The 22543-nt window shown below is 39.4% G+C and overlaps 4 protein-coding genes across 16 annotated transcripts in view; 3 read left to right on the top strand and 1 right to left on the bottom strand.

Annotated features, from left to right (window-relative positions):
• LOC120419588 (zinc finger protein 17) overlaps positions 1–14508 on the top strand; it is a 61710-nt gene extending 47202 nt beyond the window's left edge. For 7 of the 13 annotated variants that reach the window (XM_052708512.1, XM_052708513.1, XM_052708505.1 and 4 more), the window contains 5 exons: positions 2–137; positions 243–1328; positions 5136–5662; positions 5726–5965; positions 12935–14508. In XM_052708512.1, coding sequence (XP_052564472.1) covers positions 2–137; positions 243–1328; positions 5136–5662; positions 5726–5965; positions 12935–13018 — 2073 coding nt within the window. In that variant the 3' untranslated portion in view covers positions 13019–14508. The remainder of the gene's footprint in view (position 1; positions 138–242; positions 1329–5135; positions 5663–5725; positions 5966–12934) is intronic. The other 6 variants (XM_052708509.1, XM_052708514.1, XM_052708510.1 and 3 more) reach the window with 6 other exon arrangements.
• LOC120419606 (ADP-ribosylation factor-binding protein GGA1) overlaps positions 1–22543 on the bottom strand; it is a 205480-nt gene that overhangs the window by 88883 nt on the left and 94054 nt on the right. The gene's annotated exons all lie outside the window — the stretch shown is intronic.
• Positions 18900–22543, top strand: part of LOC120425575 (protein yippee-like) — a 176922-nt gene continuing 173278 nt past the window's right edge. The window contains exon 1 of the mRNA XM_052708518.1: positions 18900–19039. The gene's annotated coding sequence lies outside the window, so the exon portion shown is untranslated. The remainder of the gene's footprint in view (positions 19040–22543) is intronic.
• The window catches only part of LOC120419593 (ras-related protein Rab-23), a 102807-nt gene continuing 99163 nt past the window's right edge, over positions 18900–22543 (top strand). Inside the window, exon 1 of the mRNA XM_052708516.1 lies at positions 18900–19039. The gene's annotated coding sequence lies outside the window, so the exon portion shown is untranslated. The remainder of the gene's footprint in view (positions 19040–22543) is intronic.

Raw genomic sequence — 22543 nt, 5'->3', positions numbered from 1 at the left:
GAATGAGTACGTCCAGCAGGAGTCGGACACGCCCACGCCGAACGTGGTCCCGAAGGAGCGGCCGTACTCGTGCGACCAGTGTGGCAAATCGTTCCTGCTGAAGCACCACCTGACGACCCACGCCCGGGTTCACACCGGTAAGTTGCAGCACGCGCTGGGCGGCCTTCCGTCGAACATCGTCGTCCCGTCCGGTCGTTAGTAGCAGCAGGTATCTAATCGAGCCCGTCGTCTCTTCCCAATTGTAGGTGAACGACCGCACGTGTGCGTCCACTGTGGCAAAGATTTTGCCCACAAGCACTGCTTGAACACCCATCTGCTGTTGCACTCGACGGATCGTCCGTATCAGTGCCAGGAGTGCAAGAAGAGCTTCACGCTGAAGCATCACCTGTTGACGCACTCGCGCGTCCACAGCCGGGAGCGGCCCTTTGTCTGTCAGGAGTGTGGCCGTTCGTTCCCGTTGAAGCGTCACCTGGTCACGCACAGCAAGTTCCACGCCGGAGAGCGTCCGTACGTGTGCGAGGACTGCGGCGAGAGTTTTGCCCAGAAGGAGCACCTGGTGATGCACTCGCGGTTCCACGGGTCGGTCAATCCGTTCGTGTGTCCCGATTGTGGGGCTACGTTCCCGCGCAAGTTCCAGCTGGTGAACCACGGCAAGCTGCACGGGCGCATTCCGCACTCGTGTACGCTGTGCGGTAAGGAGTTCCTGCAGAAGAGGACGCTGGCGGCGCACATGAGAATCCACACCGGCGACCAGCCGTTCCCGTGCATCGCGTGCGGCGAAGGCTTCCGCACCAAGTCCGAGCTGAACGCGCACAACCGGTTAACGCACGGCGGCGTCAACCCGAACTCGTCCAACACGACCATCATCACCACCAACACCGTGGTCACGACAAACGCCCAGCAGCAGCAGCAGCAGGCCCAACAACAGGCCGCCGCCCAGCAGGCAGCTCAGCAGCAAGCCGCCGCCCAGCAGGCCGCCCAACAGCAGGCTCAACAGCAAGCCCAACAGCAGGCCCAACAACAAGCGCAACAGCAGGCCCAGCAGCAGCACATCGAGGTGCAGCAGATTCAGCAGCACCACCAGCAGCAACAGCAGGTGCAGGACGTCAACACCGGCAACATCATCACGACCATCTCGACCGGCCAGAGCTCGCCGGAGACGTCGCCGCGGCCACAGTACGCGTGCCGCGAGTGTGGCAGTGCCTTCAACAGCCGGGAAGCGTTGGCGCTTCACCTGCGGCTGCACACCGGCGACAAGAGCCTGATGACGGACCTGTGCGCGCTGACCGCGGCCATCCCCGGCCATCTGTTCCCGGCCGTCAACCAAGGTACGGCAGATGAAGTGTACTTAGAGCACTGGAAGGACGCACGCTCGTTCTGTTTGAGTTCATTTGAGTTGTAGCATATTTCATTTGGTTTTATGATTTTTATATTTTTTTTATGATTTTGTAGCTTCCATGACGCCAGGGTAGTTCTGTAGAAAAAACGCATTTTTTTTAATTGGATGAAACTTTGTGAACGCTTTCTTTAGTGATGAAAGAAATTTTTCAGCTTCATATTTCATTGTAATAGAAAATCGAGATAGAAAATTTACTACACTCAGGTATTTTTGACTTTTTAAATTTTCTTTGTTATTCTGGTCATGCCAATGGCATAACCACCAGCAACTCTTTTCAATTTGGGGCTTAAATCAACCTTGATATATTTAAAGAACAGTGAATGTTCATGAGGTCGATTTGAGCTCTAAATAAAAAAAAGAGTTGCTGGTGGTTATGTCTTTGACATGACCAGAATAACAAGGAAAATTTACGAAAGTATCCAAAGTATTCAGTATTCTTAAGCTTTGGGTAACTTTTCCACAAAAAATGCAGACCGTGGACTACTGAAACCGCAAAAGAAGATACCAGACTAGAGGAATGGAACGACCCTAAGCATGAAAACACGGACACGGATAGGAACATGGAATGTACTGACGGTTGCCCAGTTGGGTAAGTTGGAAACGCTAGGAAGAGAGATGTAGCTCGAGTTATGCTGGAAATCTTGGGACTCAGCAAAGTCCGTTGGCCGAACTCAGCAGAATATACGTCTACCGGACAGGCTCTGATGTTCTTTGACTTGCGAAGCAAAAACGCTCAACGTATCAATCGGGTACGGGGAGTCCGAACGTGGAAGCCGGTAAGTGAGCGGATAATCGTGGCCAGGTTCAGGACGCCGGTTGGGAACCAAACCTTTGTTCAAGTTTACGGGCCAATCGACGTTGCCGAAGGAGAAGGAGGAGTTTTACAGCCAGCTAAGTGGGAAGTGTTGAGTTATGAGTTATTCCAAGAGTAGTACCTACACATAAAATGAGTAAACCAAGTTCAGCGTGTAAGCGGAGAGAACTGTCAGATGAACGAACAGACAGGAGCGAGAGAGCAAATGTCAAACGAAATTGGATCGCAGTATGGAGCGGACGTGCTGACCGGAGCGGACGTGCTGACCGGAGTGAAGATTCCACAGGTTGACAACATCCCTAAAGGTGATATCCGGCACTCGACTACCTACAGCTTCGAGAGGCAACGTTGCGTGCCTTGAGTTGTTTGACGGATGGAGGTGGAAGAGACCTCCGAGACGGATGATTTTCAGCTCATCCCCGGAAATCGGAAGCGGAAGAAGTCCCCTGAGGTCACCGGAGCTGTCGTCGGAGAAGGAAAAGGGGAGAATAATCTTCTCAACAACAACAAAAACAACAATGGTAACCCAGCCGGGAAAGAAGGCGTCCCGCCCGTTCCAATGGTTCCAATCTGGGTGCTGAAAAGACAGAATGCGTAACGTAATTTTCGAATGCTCCCTACTGCTAATCACTACTACAACTGCACCACAGCTGTAAACATAAACAAGGTAGAAGGCTATGTTCAAGCTCAAGCGTGACATATTGTTTGCTGCTGAAATGACTTGTTTTGAAACATTTTGGATCTTTTGAGTTTTTGCTGAAACATTAAGTGCTTCGCGCTTTTTTTGTTCGTAGAATAAACGATGGGCGGCCAAAAGAGTTCTGTTTTGTTTTCCACGTGACGAAAAATTGCGTCAGAAGTGGGTGAAATTTTGTGAATCAGAAGAGGAACCGAATGAAAGTTCCGAGATTATGTATCTTTGATGCGCAGTGATAATATCGGAGTAAGATTATTCAATATTATTTGGCAGGTGCCATTCATAATTTTTGAAAATCCGTCGCTAAAATTTTAAAATTATTATTGAAATGTTAGCGACGAATTATGCCAATCTTGATTTCAACCCTCTTCTTAAGATTTGTTGACTTTGAATATCTCAAATATAAATTAATTATAAAATCAAAATAAATTATAGATCGATTACAATACTTCCCACTTCATGGTATCATTTTGCGAACAGTAAATTGGTTCCGCTTTGGCAGTTCTAAATTGAGGCCGCTTTGCGAACCACTATTCTGCACCCAGGTTCCAATGGCCAAGAAAACCACCACCTCTGGTGGTAAAGAATACGAGCTACGTCAAGCTGAGGAGTGTAATGTCTTCGTGCACAACCAAGCCAACTTACAAGCTGACTCCGTTCGAGATCAAATCTCCCAGGAGTGTTTTGAAACCGTGAGGGCTCACTTGATTGCGAACAAAGTGGGGTTCTATACCCACGAGAAACGAAGCGAGCGGCAACTCCGCGTCGTCGTCAGAGGACTTGCACCGGCTTCACCTGAATACGTCTAGAAGAATCTCAAGGAATAGCAAAACCTGGATGCTGTGGAGGTGCACGTCATCAGGAGAAAAGGAGAGTTCGCCTCTTCCAACCTAAAGCAACTTAGTGAAATCAAGCGCTTGAGAAGATTTCACATCCGGTGGGAGGCCTACCGGAAAAAGCGACCAAACGTGACCCAGTGCAGGAACTGCTTGCAGCTGGGTCATGGAACCACGAACTGTCACCTCAAGGGGAGGTGCACTATCTGTGGGGGTCTCCACAAGACGGACGAGTGCGAAGTCCAGGAAGCCCAGCCGAAGCGGTATGCCAACTGCTCTCAAGCCCACGAAGCCACGGACCGCAGCTGCCCCAGGCGTGCGGATTTCATCCAGCGGCGACAGCAAGCATCGGAACCAAAACCGTTGGTACGGAAGGCGGTGAAGCAGATACCAGCAGTATCGGCGTTCACGCCGGCAGAGTTCCCGCCGCTGCCGGGCGCAGTTCTGGACGGAAAATCGAAGGATCGCCCTCGACCCGCAGGAAGCAGTGGTTCCCGAGACGGTGGAGCTACGGAGGAGGAAGCCGGGGAGGTGCTCTACAGTTCGGCTGAGCTGTGGGGCATTTTCTCCGAGTACATCGGCAGGTTCAAAACCTGCAAGACCCGCTTGGACCAAGTAACCCTCGTCAGTTACATGATCTCGAAGTACGGAGGATAAGGAGATGTTTTTGTTCTTGTTATATGTTAGTTGTTTACCGATCCTTGGTCCTAACCTGGTCACAGCACCTAAAATGACCTAATAAAAATAAGTTAAGAATAAAAAAAATGCTGACATGTGCCTCCTCTATGATATCTCGCGACGCTTGTGTGATGCCAGGACGAAAACAAGCATTCCGGTTAAGAACAGTAGTGGTTAACACTAGTTTACCTACGCTGAGCGAGATTGAGGTAGTCTGGAAAGCGCCAGGGATAGCCGGCTGTTAGGACAACAAAATGATAGATCGATTGGGTCTCTAGACAATAACCTTTCAACAAACCTCTTTAAATTGCTGGTTTTCAAAATTGTTAGGGAGATTAAGGAACGCGTACACAAAGTTTCATCCGATTTGACAAACATGGAAATTTAGGGTTTTCCTTTTTTTCTAGATCCATTCCCCATCTTAGGTTTAGAGTTTCTCTTATGATTTGTAGTTCATTTAACATCAGTAGTTTGTGCTTTTATTATGATTTTGTAACATAAATTATTTTCTTAATACATGACGATTTCTTCATTCTCATAATTTTTGTTTCTTTTTCTCAATTTTCATGTTGCACACACGCACACACTATCCAAAAACCAACACAACTCACCTAATCGTTTGTGCTTCCTGACGCTTCTTACGTTACCCTCACACACGCACCCACATCTAACAACTTAATGAAAAAAAATCTGCATTCTAATAACCATTAGAATATTCATTAATAGGAGGTGGCACGACGGTGGTCACAACCAACCCTGTAATGCAATCGTCTCCCGTTCCAGTACAAATAATCACCTCCTCCGGCCAGGTGGTTCAGCAAACCATCCAGCCGCAGAGCCCACCCCAACAGCAGGTTCAGCACCACCAACAGGTGCAGCAGCAGCAGCAAACCCACCAAGTTCAGGTGGTTCAGCAGCAGCAGCAACAAACCCAACAGGTCCAGCAACAGGTTCAGCAGCACCAGCAAACCGTAGTGGTGGCGCAGGCCAAGCCCAAGTCCCACTACTGTGGCCACTGCGGCAAGGGCTTCGCCGCCAAGCACGGGCTGCTGCTGCACAACCGACGCCACCCGAACGGAGGCTGCACCGTGCGGACGCACGTGTGCGAGTGCGGTAAGGCGTTCTTCCAGAAGAACCACCTGATGCTGCACCAGCGTCAACATCTGGAGCAGAACCAACGCGGGGGTGGTGGCGGCGCAGCCGCCCAGCAACAGCAGCAGGGACAGCAGCTTGTTGTGGTGAGAACGGCTTGAAAAACTGATTCAAACCCAGAGTTATCTAAACCCCCTTAAATTTTGTAGATCCAACAAACCAACCAGGAAGCGCTGGTCCAGCAGCAGCAGCAACAGCAAGCCCAGCAGCAAGCGCAGCAGCAGGCCCAACAGCAGGCACAGCAGCAAGCCGCCCAGCAGCAGCACCAACTGCAGCAGCAACAGGCGCAACAGCAAGCCCAACAGCAGCAGCAGCAGCAGCAGAACCAGAACAACCAGCATGCGATGCGCAACCTGGTGATCGCCAACCAGCCCGTGCAGGTACAATATGTAAAGTCATTTTAAGCTTCTCCTAAAACCCTTCCCCCCGTTTTCGAGTGTGAAACTGTGAAATGAACGTGTTTTGGATATTTTGAAGGCTTGAGTAGCGCGGTTTTCGACGCCGGTAGATTGTAGCTCGACATTGTGAAGTAGATATTTGGTTGGTTTTCACCAGCAACAGAAAAAAAAGTATTGAAAACGGTATGGTTATATGTAAATGTTTAGAATGCAAAGTTTGTGATAGCGCAAGATATTCTCAAAAATGTTAGTTTTTAAATGGCTCAGGAAAATCTTACAAAAATGCGCTTCCCGATCACCGACGTGAATGTCGACTATCGTGAACGTGTAATATGTCTTCGACCAACAGGCGTAAAAGCAACTCTTTAAAATACTCCTGCATGACACTTGGTTAAATAGTGACTTTCGGTGTATTCATTGCATTCTTCGCGTTCTGTTCTCCCTTGCTCCCGGCTTCGAAGACTCCTTTGCTGCGGTTTTCTGCACTTACGCCAAAATGATGCTTGTTAGTTTCCAAGCTTATGGAGCATCAATACTTCGTGGAACATCCCGATATCAGGAGCTGAAGCTGAATCATCAGATCATCCAAGCGTTTTGAATGGTATTGCCACTTCTTCAGCACAAAGACAGAGCATGATGGTAGACTGAAGTGTGCTTCGTTGGCCAGCACAGCCTTCGGGTTTTCCGTCAATCGAGTGGACTTTATTCGTAAATTTTTCCCCATTTTTCCATCCGGATACAGGCGAAACATGACTTTAGTACATGGAATAATGTAAGGTCTTTTAAATTCCTCTTCCACTCCGAACTTCTACCGCATGCTGGACTACGCATCCCAACGTCCCTTTTCGGAGCGAGAGTAGGTTCTCCGCCAGCATGATTGTGCCTGCCTTTATCAGGTTCCAGAATAATCCCGCACCCAACTATCGGGCCTGCTGCATTGAACTTTGTGTCGGCGAGCTTAACGCTCGGCGGAAGGTTCCCGCTCGTGATGTCGATCGATTCCGGCGGTAGGTCACCAACTTTACTCGGAGTGACTAACAGCCCCAGCTCGGTCGTTGAGCCTTCTTTACTTTTTCACTTTCATCAAGATACATTTCTGTCAGGTTGTTAGATGACACATGAGCAGTTCTCTAGGATTTCGGTCATTCGATTTTTTTTTTGTATTTTTTAATCCGACTGAAACTTTTTTGGTGCCTTCGGTATGCCCAAAGAAGCCATTTTGCATCATTAGTTTGTCCATATAATTTTCCGTACAAATTTGGCAGCTGTCCATACAAAAATGATATGTGAAAATTCAAAAATCTGTATCTTTTGAAGGAATTTTTTGATCGATTTGGTTTCTTCGGCAAAGTTGTAGGTATGGACACGGACTACACTGGAAAAAAATAATACACGGTAAAAAAAATTTGGTGATTTTTTTATTTAACTTTTTATCACTAAAACTTGATTTACAAAAAAACACTATTTTTAATTTTTTTTATTTTTTGATATGTTTTAGAGGACATAAAATGCCAACTTTTCAGAAATTTCCAGGCTGTGCAAAAAATCTTTGACCGAGTTATGAATTTTTTAAACAATACTGATTTTTTCAAAAAATCGAAATTTTGGTCGCAAAAATTTTTCAACTTCATTTTTCGATGTAAAATTGAATTTGCAATCAAAAAGTACTTTAATGAAATTTTGATAAAGTGCATCGTTTTCAAGTTAAAGCCATTTTGATGTAACTTTTTTCAAAATAGTCGCAGTTTTCCATTTTTTAAATTAGTGCACATGTTTGCCCACTTTTGAAAAAAATATTTTTTAAAAGCTGAGAAAATTCTCTATATTTTGCTTCTTCGGACTTTGTTGATACGACCTTTAGTTGCTGAGATATTGCAGTGCAAAGGTTTAAAAACAGGAAAATTGATGTTTTCTAAGTCTCATCCAAACAGCCCACCATTTTTCAATGTCGATATCTCAGCAACTAATGGTCCGATTTTCAATGTTAAAATATGAAACATTTGTGAAATTTTCCGATTTTTTCGAAAACAATATTTTCAAAATTTTCAAATCAAGACTAACATTTTAAAAGGGCGTAATATTGAATGTTTGGCCTTTTTGAAATGTTAGTCTTGATTTGAAAATTTAGAAAATATTGTTTTCGAAAAGATCGGAAAATTTCACAAATGTTTCATATATTAACATTGAAAATCGGACCGTTAGTTGCTGAGATATCGACATTGAAAAATGGTGGGCTGTTTGGATGAGACTTAGAAAACATCAATTTTCCTGTTTTTTAAACTTTGCATTGCAATATCTCAGCAACTAAAGGTCTTCCCTGGGCCTTGTAAAGTCAAGGGGCATGATTTGATCCTAGTGCATTAGTTAAAATTTGGGTATAAATTCTTTTTTATAAGCACTATGGACACCACTTCATGCTACGAGAACTCGCTTTGCCGCAGCCCCAGGGCTTAAGCGTTGACCGATAAGCTGTCTTCGTGAACCAGGTAGTTCTCCGATAGTGAAAATATCACAATTGCACAAGACACCGCTGCCTCTGTGACTTTTTCACTATCACAATGTGGGTATTAGGTTGGGACCTAGGATAGTACAATTGAGTTGTTGCTTAGCATTAGCATTTAAAATAAATCTGTATCCTTTCCAAATCTATTTGATGTTAAAATTAGTTGCAATTGTTAACGCTGTCAATAAACTTTGATTGATGTAGAATACTAGGTATTCTTTTATGTCAAATTGTCCATAGAGTCTCGATCAATCAATAATGTAATGATATCGGACAAAATTCGTTGATCTGTTGAACTAACGGTTTTCGGATTATGGTTGTATCGACCATTGTTGCGAATCGAGGAACTACGGATCTTTTGACGTAAATGGTCATTTCTTTTTCAAATCGCGATTTCTATCCTATTTGTATATCAGTTCATAATTTTTTATTGTTTTTGATAGAAGTAGTACTACAACAGTTAAAGGAACGTTTACTTTTGAACATTAAGTTTAGAGGATTTTAGATTAAAGTTTAGATTTTCAATCCAAAGTAGTTAGCAAATGAATATTTGGACTTAAATGAATAATTGAATGAGTTGGACTTATGAATAACATACAACTGTGCATTTATTCTAGAGTCAGATCCAAACAGCGTCAGTGTTTATTTGGTCGAAGTGTACTAATTCATTGGCAGATCTGATTCTAGTTGTAATGTACGACAAGACTACTGACGGACGTGACAGGACGAGGGCCCAGTTTAGAGGTTTCAACATCAACGATGTGCGGCTGGACCACCCTCCCAAAAAAAAAAAAAAAAAAAAAATATCTCAGCAACTAAAGGTCGTATCATCAAAGTCCAAACAAGCAAAATATAGATAATTTTCTTAGCTTTTCAAACATATTTTTTTGAAAAGTGGGCAAACATGTGCACTAATTTAAAAAAATGAAAAACTGCGACTATTTTGAAAAAAGTTACATCAAAATGGCTATAACTTAAAAACGATGCACTTTATCAAAATTTCAGTAAAGTACTTTTTGATTGCAAATTCAATTTTACATCGAAAAACGAAGTTTAAAAATTTTTGCGACCAAAACTTCGATTTTTTGAAAAAATCAGTATTGATTAAAAAATTTATAACTCGGTCAATGATTTTTTGCACAACCTGGAAATTTCTGAAAAGTTGGCATTTTATGTCCTCTAAAACAAATAAAAAAATAAAAAAATATAAAAATAGTGTTTTTTTGCAAATCAAGTTTTAGTGATAAAAAGTTAAATAAAAAAATCACCAAATTTTTTTACCGTGTATTATTTTTTTCCAGAGTAGTCCGTATCCATACCTACAACTTTGCCGAAGACACCAAATCGATCAAAAAATTCCTTCAAAAGATACAGATTTTTGAATTTTCACATATCATTTTTGTATGGACAGCTGCCAAATTTGTATGGAAAATTATATGGACAAACTAATGATGCAAAATGGCTTCTTTGGGCATACCGAAGGCACCAAAAAAGTTTCAGTCGGATTAAAAAATACAAAAATTAAAATCAAAGAAAAAAGACCGTTTCCGTGGAGAACTGCTCACATGTCAAAGTGACAGTGTTTATTTAGGTTTCAGTGGCGGGTACACCACAGTCGGCACGCTCCGTTATGTTGAGTTGAGGTTGAGGAACCGTTCGGTTCCTTCGGTATAGTCTCCATCAGGAGACTGTACTTCTCATTCACGGATTTTCTCTTGAAGTGGTCGCACCTTTCAAGTTTTAGAAGATGTCTGTTCAGGTTGAAGGCTTTATTGAGAATGATCCTCAAGCTTAGTCATAGCTTACTTAGTCGAAGGCGTGGCCTTTTTCGAGAATGTTTGACCCCTCCCTATCCCCCATGGTTTTTCGTGGTTCGAAGTTCGATTATTCGAAGGTTTGTATGGGACTTCAGATAATCAAATCACGTACAATTTTTTTTCGTATTTTTTTTTTCTTACTTCAAACATTAAATGCGAATTCTGCGACCCCATTTTCAAATTTGAATGGTAAAATTTAAAAATGCATTTTTTTCAATATTTCATCATCTTTTTTTAGCCATCACCTTAGATTTATATTGAGAAGATTTTTTTTTTCGAGATTCGATTATCTGCAGTGACAATTTGTCAAGTCATACGGATAATTGAGTCTGGACTGTACATTAATTAATCAATTGTGCTTTTAAATAGGGTATTTGTTCCTATTTTGGGCCTAGTACCTATTTTGGGTCTACGAAACTTAGTTCAACGAAATTAAGCATTTCACCAAATCTGGCAGGGATCTGCCACTTGAGAATGATTCGTGCTGTAATTATCTTCAAGAGTAATTCACTTTTTCCTCTTAAAGAAGGCTGGTACAAATATAAAATTTTTTGTCACCCCCCCCCCCCCCCCCCCCCTTCAAAATTGGCCCGAAAAATCAGGGGGCAAAAAAAATATTTTTGCGATAAACTTTTCAATGAAAATTAAAGTGCAACCAGCTGAAATCAAATTAAAATACATTCTCCTGCGTTTAAAATCATTTTTAGCATATTTGGGTTTATTAAAAAATCTTAAGATTTTTTGAAAATTTTCGATGCAAAATCTTTTTTTTGATAGAATTTTTGTGTTATCGTCGCTTGTGTGCTATCTTGTGACACGTCTGCTGTAAAAATATAGGACGTGTCACAAGATAGCACACAAGCGACGTTATGGTGATGACTTTTCAGAAAAAATTTTCACACTAGACAAAAATTCGTTATTTTAAGCATGCACGGACAAATTGTCTAAGGATATGATTTGAAAAACGTATTTTCTTTTAAATTGAATTTGCTATTGAAACGCAGTTTCGATAAATTTTTAAAATGTTAAATTTGGCAAATGATTTATGTTTTTTTTTTTATTGTAAAAATAAATGTTTGATCCTACTTTTGGTTGCTGAGATATGAATATTGAAAAAAAAAATGAAATATTTGTTTTTATTTTCTTATTCAACGATATTATCAAGGTTTTTAAGCGAAAATGGCGTTCGAGAGGTGAACGCCCGAAATGTCAAAATCACGCAGTGGTACCAACATTACGAAAAAAGTGTGCCATGGCATGACAGCCACATTTTTTTCTAATGTTGGTGTTACTGCGCGATTTTGACATTTCGGACGTTCACCATTCGAACGCCATCTTCGCTTAAAAACCTGGATAGAAATTATTGATTTATATTATTCTTCAACCGCATTATATTGAAATTGATTTACGAATAGGTATCGGCATTTGAAAATAGAGTTTTGTTTGGTTGACACCTTAAAACTTCAATTTAGTTTTTGTGTATTTCGAGTGATTTAATTTCAGGTTTGAAAATACCAATCTTCAGTGTTCCTTAGATAATGTTATAGGAAATTTTCTCAGCCTAAAGAAAAACATTTTCTGTTAAGGGCTGTTTTTTTTAAATTAAAAATATGATAAAGAAACCGATAAAGATATCGACATTATAAATTGGAGGGTTGTTTGGGTAAGACTTATAAAACAAAAATTTCCCTGTTTCTTTTTCTTTAAGCCGCTGTATCTCAGCAACCAGCGGTCCAATCTTCAATGTCTCTTAGACAATTTTATAGCAAATTTTCTGAACTATGTATTTGAAAAAAATAAATGGTCACTCATGGTCACTATTTTTAAAATTCGAAAAACTGCAAATATTTCGCTGAAATCTAACTTTCGGTGGACATAAAACGGAGCCCTATTTAAAAAAGTCTGTAAAGTAGTTTTCGATTGTAAATTCAATTTTACATACAAAAAATTTATATATGAAAAGATTTTGATTTTTTTTTCAAAAAATCTCTGTTAAAAAATTATATTTCGGCGGCAGAATTGTTGACCATACTTCTCTATAGCTCAAAAGTTGCGGGTTTTGGTCATCTAAAATATATCAAAAAATCTCGAAAATAAAAAAATGTATTTTCGCAAATTGAGTTTTTGTCGCCAACTTTTTTTCCGTGTGCCTGTTTTTTCTGGATATTCCTCTACAATAACTTTGCCGAAGACAACAAATTGATTAGAAAATTCATTCAAAAGTTAAAGGTTTTCGAATATTTACGTACCATTTTTGTATGGACAGCTGCCAAAACTGTATGGAGACTTGTATGGGTGTTCCAATGACACAAAATAGCTTCTTTGGTTATAGGAAAGGCTCCAACAAAGTTTGAGCTAAATCAAAAAATTCAAATAAAATACATTTCCGGTTTTGGTAGAGAATTGCTCATATTTGGAATCGATGGAAAAAGTTTCATCCAATTCTAAATAGATGAAAATTACAAAAGGGAACAAATTTTCGAATGCCTGAAGAATTGTTCTACTGTACTTAGTTTGAAAGTATCTAGCCATGAATGCCGGTAGTATTTAGCAAGTGTGCCCTCCCCAACCACAAACAAAACCTTTGAACCCCAACCGAACCCCCCGAACTAAAGAAAAACTTCTCTCCCTCTCGGCCAGGTGCAGGTCCTCGAGAGCAACACCGCCCAGGTCATCAAGTACGAGATCATCCACGACTCGTCCCGGCAGTCGAACGTCGAGTGAGAGGAGGCGATGCTCCGTATTACCAAGCCGGACGGTACGGAGGAAATGAAGAAGGTGTTTATCCTGAAGAACGAGGTCGGATGAAACATGCTGCAGAGTGCGACGGCGACGACGGCGGGTAGTGCTGCTGGGGAAGAGTTTGCGCATCAACAGCAGCAGCTGGTGATGGGGGAGATTTTGGATGGGCAGCCGGAGGCCGCCACAGACAATCATCACAACTATGCGGCGGCCAACGCGATCGTGGTCAGCGAGGGTGGTAGCGAACACTATCAGCAGCATCTCTACCATCATCAACAACAGCAGGCTGCCGGGGAGTACCAACCGTCGATCAAAAACGAAGCCTTGTAATTATTTCAGTTTTGATTTCAACAAAAAGCCCTCGTAATTTGGACGAAACTTTAGGTTTACACAAACACACACACAAGCAGTTTATCATTTTAAGTCAGAATTGGAGATGTACAACAGCACTATTTTGTACAAAGAGAGGTTCGCGAGAAACAAACAAGTTTAATTTATAGCATTTTGAGCTCCTGCCGCAGGACAGGAGCCGGTTTAACAACCCCCTTACTAAAAGTGTAAAGTTGCAGAAAAGTTTTAATTTTAAGAAAGCCAGTGCTGCAGAATCACGCGCCAATCATTGAAGATGAAGAATCACCTTGCGTTACTTATTTGAGAGAGAAAGTAAGGAGAGAGAGTTTTAACATATGTTACGGTTATTTTTTTCTTTTCCACCCTCTCCCCACAAGCTGTATATAAAACCAGAGAAAAGGTAAAGCTACGTGTAGGATTGCAAGGGTCACACACACGATTGTTAAATGTATTTTTTAACTGTTAGCGCGCGACTAGAATGTAGGAAAACACACACACCAACCACCAACACAAAAACAAGCAGCTTTTGTCTGTTACAAAATCGTGAGAATCAAACAAATCTAACAAAAAACACATCAAGTTGTACATATTGAAAGAGAGAGAAAGAAAGTTGTTCTTTTCGCGGCGGCCATAATGATTTCCCACATACACACAAAAGTCTCACTAATTTGCTTAAAACAAACAAACACACAATTCTTGAAAAGAACGGGCGCAACTTTAAAGTCACTACTATTCGTTGTTTAAGGATTATTATACATTTTTTTCTTTTTTCGTGCTCTTAAGATGATGAAATTGTAACATTTTAGTTTTTAATCACAAACACAAACAAAAATTGAACGAACGCGAGAGAGAGAGATAGCTTATAAAGCTAGGCTTAGGGTAAGTGAAGAGTAACAAATCGGGCGCCCGCGCGCATATTTTTATTAACAATCGGTAGGAGAGAGTGCACCGCCAGGGTGGGTGCATTTATAGGGAGAGGAAGAAAGCGCGGCGCGAGCAAAACGTTTAGGGAGGACGAGATGAAATCTGTAAATTTTAAGGAAAAAATGTTTATTGATTATATGTAAAACCGTGGAAAAAGAGATGATTTGTGGATAATAAATATTTTAATATTCATAAAGTGAGATGTGTTTTTATTTGTGAAAGAAAGGTTATGAATAAAAAGCCTTATGAAGAAAGGTTGACTTGTTTTTTCTCTCATTTCCTGTACCTTTTCGAATCTGGTTTTTAATCGACCGGAAGTATTTTCCAGAGATTTTTGATCGTTCTTAATATAGAGGAGAAAAGCAACACGCGTCAAAATTTTGAGGCTAGGAATTTTGACAGGTATGATTTTCATAAGGTATTCGCCTCCTTTTCTCTCTCACAAAAAAACTGGGGACAAGGTAACTGTCAAACTAGGCCAACATGTTATAGTCACTCACAAAATGAACTTTGAGTGATTTGAGTTCATTTCTGACGTCACGATTTTGGCAGTATTTTGCTGCTCTGGATAAAATAGTCTTGAAATGCAGTTTTTATTTGAAAAGTATTACTCTTACTGGTGAAATAGCAAGAGAATTTCCAAATAAAGGCCTTAAAAATAGCAGGGTCGGCAGAAAAGTTGCATTTTGCATTCTATTGACAAATTACCACAAAAGTGTTCCGAATTTGTGGGTGTTCCGAATATGTGGGATGACTGTACTATGAATGTGAAAACTGTTGGCGAAGGTCACCAGGTGGGCTTTTACCTTTTTTTATGGATTTTTTTTCTTATGGTAGGTTAATCAAACGGCTCTAACTCCAGAACCATATTATGAATCTGGATGAAAATTTGGGAGGTTGTAGAGCTCGATAAATGCAATTTTTGAGATAAATAAAAGATATGAAAATGAAACATTTTGACCATATTTTCATTTGAAAACTGTGTATTTTGTTGAAAAGTCTGGCCGCATCCGAAAACAGATGGATATTTCGAAATTCGGTCTCAAAATGACCCTTTTTCAGCACACCAGCTTTCAAATGCACTTGGAACAATCAAAATCGAAAATAGCGGAGCCGAGGACTACGCGACACAAAATTTGGCAAAATTTTTACCACACACGGACATCACTCGAACTCCACGGAATTTATTTTCTCAAAATTCGAGGGTTGGAGATAGGCGAGTTCTGTCAAGGTGAATCGATAGAGCGTCGAAAATCGATGCAGTGTGATTTTTTAGCGATTTTTCGGATTAAAATTCATGCTGAATCGACATATTTACGAAGCGGGAAATGACGTCCAGCCTTAAAGTAAAACCTATACTTTTTTTTAGTAAGAAAGGCAAAAAATATCGTCAAATTTCCGAAAATCATAACCTAAATGTGACTATAACTCCAAAACAGTGCACTCTATCAAAAATCCGATAAAATACTTTTCGATGAATGGCATCATTAGTGCGGTGCCTTTGGGGACGCGCAGTCCTATTTTTTCGTGTTAATTTTCGTCTCTTTTGTGTCGCTGTTTTGTGCATGGGTTGATTGGGCATTGTTTTTTATCTTCTTCTTCTTTTTTCATTTTTTTGAGTTTTCGCGTTTGTGGCCGATGAGTTTTTTTGGTTTTGTTCTCTTTCTATAGTTTTCGATTGGAACGATCCGATTTTTTTAGACAAGCAAGTCGTATTGCTGGATTAAGTCCTTTCTATATCATCGATGATCGGAAGGCACACCGACGAATATGTTTTAAGGCTTATGATATTAAATCGTTTTCATGAATGAAGCCCTTCCTTCATCACCGTCGATCGGAAGGCACGCCGGCGAAGAATTTCTGGAGAATCGTGGTCGAATTAATAAATACTATATTCATATCTCCAGATAGTCGTGGCCGGCGTTGGTACTGATCAGCATGATAGGAACCTTTGAAAATTGCGAAGGATGATGATTGGTTCCTACTTTTCATCTGTGGTCCACGGAGCAATTGTTGGGGGTCCTGGTCACATTTATCACATTTTTGATATTTAAAAAATCAATATTTATATCTCAGATTTTGCATTATCTATGGCCCAAACGTTTTTTTTAAAGTCCCATGGAACATCTATTTTTTCAAACATAAAAAAATAACTTTTAGTGAAATAAGGAGATGGGTATTTTTTTGGAGTGCAACTACCTTTTTATCTGAATAGTCCTCTTTCGACTATTCAGAAGGAACTATGGACAAAGTTTCATCCAAATCAAGAAATACAAAGAAAAGACGATTTGCGAATATATTTATGTTTCATAAAATAAATTTAACGAAAACCCTTTGATTCGAACTATTTAAACGCAAAAATAAATAGAACAAATCAAATTTAATTTGCTCATTAATTTAAATATTATTTAAATATGATATCTTAACACAAAAAAAATCAAGCAGAGTTTTTTATTAGGACAATGAGTATGACCCGTAATAAAATTGCATGTGAAAACTTTGTCTACATTGCATACCAACCTCTTCTTTACATTGACTTGCGTACTAATATTTACTCCAATTTTAGACCATTAAATCCTCCCCTTGATGGAACGCCACTGTTTTATATTTGCATCGCAATTTTGCCATCGTTACACGAGAAAAGCTTTAGATTAGTTTCGAAATGTTTTTTTGTAAACATTCCCTTTTTAATTAATTGATGAGCCGTATATAATTAATTTATGCAAACAATGTCTAGCTTATAAATATCTACCAAGAGAACCTAAAAAAATTAAGTGGCCTAAGATGACGACTTCCAGAGTTTTTTTTGATAAGGTCCTATAAACATATAAAAGACAATAGCTTATAGGTCCTTTTCAAAAAAAAAAAAAAAAAAAAAACTCTGCACTTAAAAAAATTGAACTAAATACAGAGCATGTTAGAGTGATGGTCAATTTTCTTTGAAAATGATTGACGGCTTTACCTTAAGCCTACAAGTCTAGCAAAACAATGTTATTGGGCCAATGTCGAAATGTAAACAAAGAGTCTATCCTGCTCGCCTAAGTTGATGTTTACATTCGGAATGAGCTAGAAGTTGTTTTGATTTTTGAGACGACACAAGAAAACCCACAATCCCTATTAGATGGCTTAATTTGCAGTTTGTTTGTTTACTTTCGCATGCCTTGATAATGCACTTGCGCGAATGAGACCCCACAGTTGTACTAAAAGTGAAACAGAAACAAACCGGGGGGTAGCCCAGCAGCGTTGGAGCAAACGGGGTGGCAATAATAACAGTTTCGATCAGAGCCCCAATCATCTGTTCAACCCAGTTCAAGCAGTTGTATTGGTGCAATGTTTTGGTTTGGGGTGTATTGGTGTTATTGAGGGGTAGAGGATGCCTCACCGAAAAGGGGGTCGTTGGGGGTGTTGGAAAGGGATGTTTTTTCCTTTGAGCTGTATCCAGGATCAGATTTCCTACTACGTAGTTAATGTTTGGGCAATTTTCATTGATTTGTTTTAGGAAAGAAGGAATAGTTTTTCAACAATATGTTTGACTTTCGTTTTAATTTGATTTCAGACAGTTTTACATAAAAATAATGAACAAATGCATACTTTAGTTAAAAACAAGTAAATTTACATGGCTTTTCATGGAAGTCGGGTTTTCATAAATCAAACACAATAAATTTTTTCTTATCAAAGCAAACTTTGTGTTTGTTTTTGTTGATGATAAACACGCACACCAATGATTCATGTTCGCATTAAAACAGCCCCGCATCGCACACTTGCAAATTTCAACACAATCAAGTGCAGCTTTTCCAAGTTGTGTTGGTACTGTATAGAACGTAAAGTGGAGAAAAAATCGACAAAAATTTCGGTTTCTGTTGCGTCGTTGCGAATTGAAAACAGAGAAAATTCTCGCTGGAGGAAAATTTCGCGTGAAAAAGTGCGCTCAATTGGCGAATTTTGGCGTAAATTGCGTTGGGTTGCGAATTTCGGAATATTCCGGGCGCGGGTGGCTACGATGGTTTAGTACGGACGTCGGGTCGGATTGTGGTCGGTGTTCCGTGGTCGGTCCGGATCCGGGGAATCGAGGACAACACAGCCGTGCGGTGATTATTGATGGCCCAGTTTCGATGCCATGTTTGATAAATGGGTGAAATTTTGCTTGTTTCGCGATAAAATTGCATCGTTTGTTTGACAATGAAATGACAAAGTGAAATTACATGGAAGAGCGTGTAAAATTACAGAAACAAGAAAAATCAAAGTTTGAAAAGTTATACTTAGTTCAAAATAATTAAATTAAATTCAAATTAAACATTAGATAAAACTACACAAAAATATATACTAAAAAACTAAATAAAACTAAGCGATGTTTGACATTTAGAACATTTCAAAATTCAAATTCCGTCATTGTGAGCAGAGCAGCTGTGAAAAGTGAAGGGTTTTTTTTTAAATGTGAATTGACGCAGTATTACTAGCAGAAGCAGTAGCAGCACCGCTGAAGGGAGATTTGTGTGTGCGATTTTACTTGATGCACGTATGCATTACAAGTGTTATATAACGACAAAAGGGTTGAGTGACATCGGGGCGAATCTGATCTTAGTGTGCGGTGCAGCAGATTAAGTCAGCTTTAGTGTTCTACCAGTAAGCAATCTGCTCAACTGCGGAAAAGATTGCGCGGATGTGATGATGGTCTCGGCAAGAGGATAACTGGGGAAGCAGAATAAGCAAAATCAACACAAAAATAAGGTAAAACTATTTGAAAATTATATTAAGTTCTATTGAAAGTTTTTGTCCCTCTTGCCTGATCAGCAATAATTTAGCAAGAAAACTTTAAGCATAATTTTAAAAATGTTGGAACTAAACTGTCACAACATGCGTTATATATTATTGCATCTACCGTCAAAACTAAATAAAAAAAAAATCAAATCAAATTATTCGCTCTACGGCATTGCCTTGGCGTTCTCGATTGCGAGATTCCTACTCGAAACTAGGTGTTCGAAGGCTTGATTGTTGAGGCAATTGCAAACCTCTTTATACACCTAAGCTTCCATCCACCCCAGGATTCGAACTGACGCGACCTTTGGATTGTGAGTCCAACTGCCTACCAGCGACTCCACCGAGACAGGACCCAGGGAGACGACTCCTACACCTGGACTGAGCTAACGACCAAACCTTTTTTTTAGGTTAGTCCGGGGCCAACATTTACTTCCCTGTCCGACGGAAGGCGTGATCAGACAAATCTCGTCTCGAAAAATGCCACCGGGACCGTCTGGGATCGAACCCAGGCCGACTGGGTGAGAGGCAATCACGCTTACCCCTACACCACGGTACCGTCAAAACTATGATATTTAAAAATCGAAAAATATTTTTTTCCGAAGTTTTATGTCTTTTGCAATATTTAGTTCAAAATTCAAAATTTGTTAAATACCCAAAACTGTCCTCTTTGATAATAATGTAACATCAACATTAAAGAATGCTTTCTGAATAGTTTACAACTGAACAACTGTTTTTTTGGGGAAAATGTTGGTACAATTTAGGTATTTTAAACACTTTTGAACAATTCTGAAGTTGTTTTTAAAGTCCAATAAACTAAATTTTGTTTTTTTTTGCTTTTTGGGTGTTTTTGAAACTGCTTTGAGTCAGAGTATTCAAAAACATCTAAAAAGCAAAAAAGTTACAAATTGTTTTTTGGACCTTTTCAATAAAACTCTAGATTTCTAATGTCAGGTTCCAATATCGGAATATTGAGCAACATAAAAAGCGGTTGGTTTTTTTTATTCGGGCTGAAACCTCAAATTTCCTTACCGCTCAAATTACAGTATTTCTAGTCTTTCAATAAAAAAGTGGACAAAAAATCATGATTATAAAATAACTTCAAAGAAAAAAGTGTTCAATGTTATTACTTTTTTTCATATCAAATTGAGATACTAACAAACTTTTGCATATCTGATATAGCAATTTTAAAAAAGCTGTTAATGGAATATGGGTCATTCCAGGTTAACTGAGTACACTTTTGGACTCGACCTTCACCGATTTGGACCAAACTTGGTGGGAACGTTCATCTATCGATAGTTAACAGAAATCCCAAGTTTGGACCATCCCTCTATTTATGGCGAATGAAGTTGACTTTATAGCTGTCGGCCACCATTGCTAGTACCAACCACTAGTGTCTTCCTTTTAACTACAAAGACTACTCTATTTTTGGCACCGCCCTCTTTTTTAACGATTTTCTATAAAACTTTTTATAGAAAACTTTTATAGAAAACAAGCCTTACCCGACAAACTTCGTTCTGCCTTTTTTTCGTTTGTTGACGTTTTTTTATTTTTTGCTTATCCAGCCTCCTGTGATTAAAATATGATTTTACGTAACTTTCTCCATACAATTTGCCGATGTTCCGGAATCGGTTCCAAAGTGGCCAAAGTGTCAATTAGTTAGCGTAAGAACCTTCCTTGGACTTATACGAACCCAACGCAACAAAAAGCACCTCGATCCGACGCTCCGTGTTGAATTGATTCGCGTTCGAACAAAACCGTCGAAATTTTTTATATATATATAGATTGTCCAAGGAATTCGATAAAAATAAAATTTTAACCCTTAAATGCCCACTAATATTATATTTTAACGTTTTAGGTATTAAAATTCAGTTTTGACCAATTCCTTATATTTTTATTTGTTTTATTTTATGACCATCGTGTTCCCCGGACAATTTTACATAATAATCTATTGGAAGATACAGCGATTTTACTGAAAAAAAGTTTGATTTTGCACTGCACTCTGCCCTATGAATTCAAAACCGAAATAAGTTTCTCACATATAAAAAGCAAATTATGCGGGATTCATCCATTTTTCACAGCTAAAAAAGTAATAATCCAGCTGCGTGTATAAGACCTGGGTGTTAAATAAATATTGCATTATTTTATGCAATTTTATGTGATTTTACATCCTGAAATATGTAACCCATCAGTATGGGAAACCTACTTGACCGAAATGTCAAGCTCATATATGCGTTTATCCATGCAGCTTTACATCGGTCTGATGGCCGAGTGGGCTAAGGCGCCAGTCCTTACTGTTGGTGCTGGGTTTGAATCCCGTCGGTTGCAACTTTTTTTTGTGTGTTGCAAAAATTGTACATGCAGTGTGTAATATTAAGTGTTTATTTTGACGAAGGTGATGTGCATGCTTTTGCATGCGATTTTACCATCGGATTTTTTGCTGTGTTGTTGAAAAGTACACCATGTACTTGCGAGTGCTGCGCAAAATCAAACTTTTTTCAGTAAAATCGCTGTATCTCGCCAATAGTTCATTTCAGTTAGAGGTCTACATTGATTATTATGTAAAATTGTCCGGAGAACACGATGGTGAAAAAATAAAACAAATAAAAATATAGGGAATTGGTCGAAACTGAATTTTAATACATAAAACGTTAAAATATAATATTAGTGGGCATTTAAGGGTTAAAATTTTATTTTTATCGAATTCCTTGGACAATTTTCTATAATATGCAAACTGTAGAAAGTCTTTTGCTCAAATAGTTGCAAAGTTATGAATAAAAGAACAAAAAGTTTTTCAGAAAATCGGCAAAAAAGAGGGCGGTGTCAAAAATAGAGGGATGGTCCAATCAGCATCAAGCTTGGGATTTCTGTTAACTATCGATATATGAACGTTCCCTCCTAGTTTGGTCCAAATCGGTGAAGGTCGAGTCCAAAAGTGTACTCAGTTGACCTAGAATGACCCATATCTGATATTTGTTCATAACTTTGGGATGATTTTTTATTCATAGTGTTTTATAGTTTTTAGCACTTTTAAATTTATAATATTGTTTAGTTTATTTTTTTTTTGGTTGCATTAAAGCAATTATTCACGAAAACCGGAAGTCATCATTGGTTTGCCCATACAAGTCTCAATAAAATTTTGGCAGCTATCCATAAAAAATGCTTTGTAGCTATGCGAAAATCTGTATCTGTCTGGCAAAATTGTAGGTATTGGTGATTTTTACAAAATAGTAACACTCTAGAAAAATACCCTGTTTTTAATATTTTTTCATAACTAGGTTGCATTCACAAATTCCGCATTCATGATTTTTGAAATTTTGTGTCATATTTTAGGGGACCAAAAAAGCTATTTTTTAAAGTACAGAAAAGTCTGGGCAGAAATTACACCGCTGACTCATGATTTTTGAAGAAAAAAGAAAAAGAAAAAGAAGAAGGGCAAACAATATAAAAAATCAGGCAATGGTTTCACATTTTTGA

This window comes from Culex pipiens, chromosome 2, assembly GCF_016801865.2.
Source record: "Culex pipiens pallens isolate TS chromosome 2, TS_CPP_V2, whole genome shotgun sequence".
NCBI classification, from domain to species: Eukaryota; Metazoa; Arthropoda; class Insecta; order Diptera; family Culicidae; genus Culex; species Culex pipiens.
Note: the sequence above shows the minus strand (reverse complement) of the source record. Positions and strands in the feature narration are given on the sequence as shown.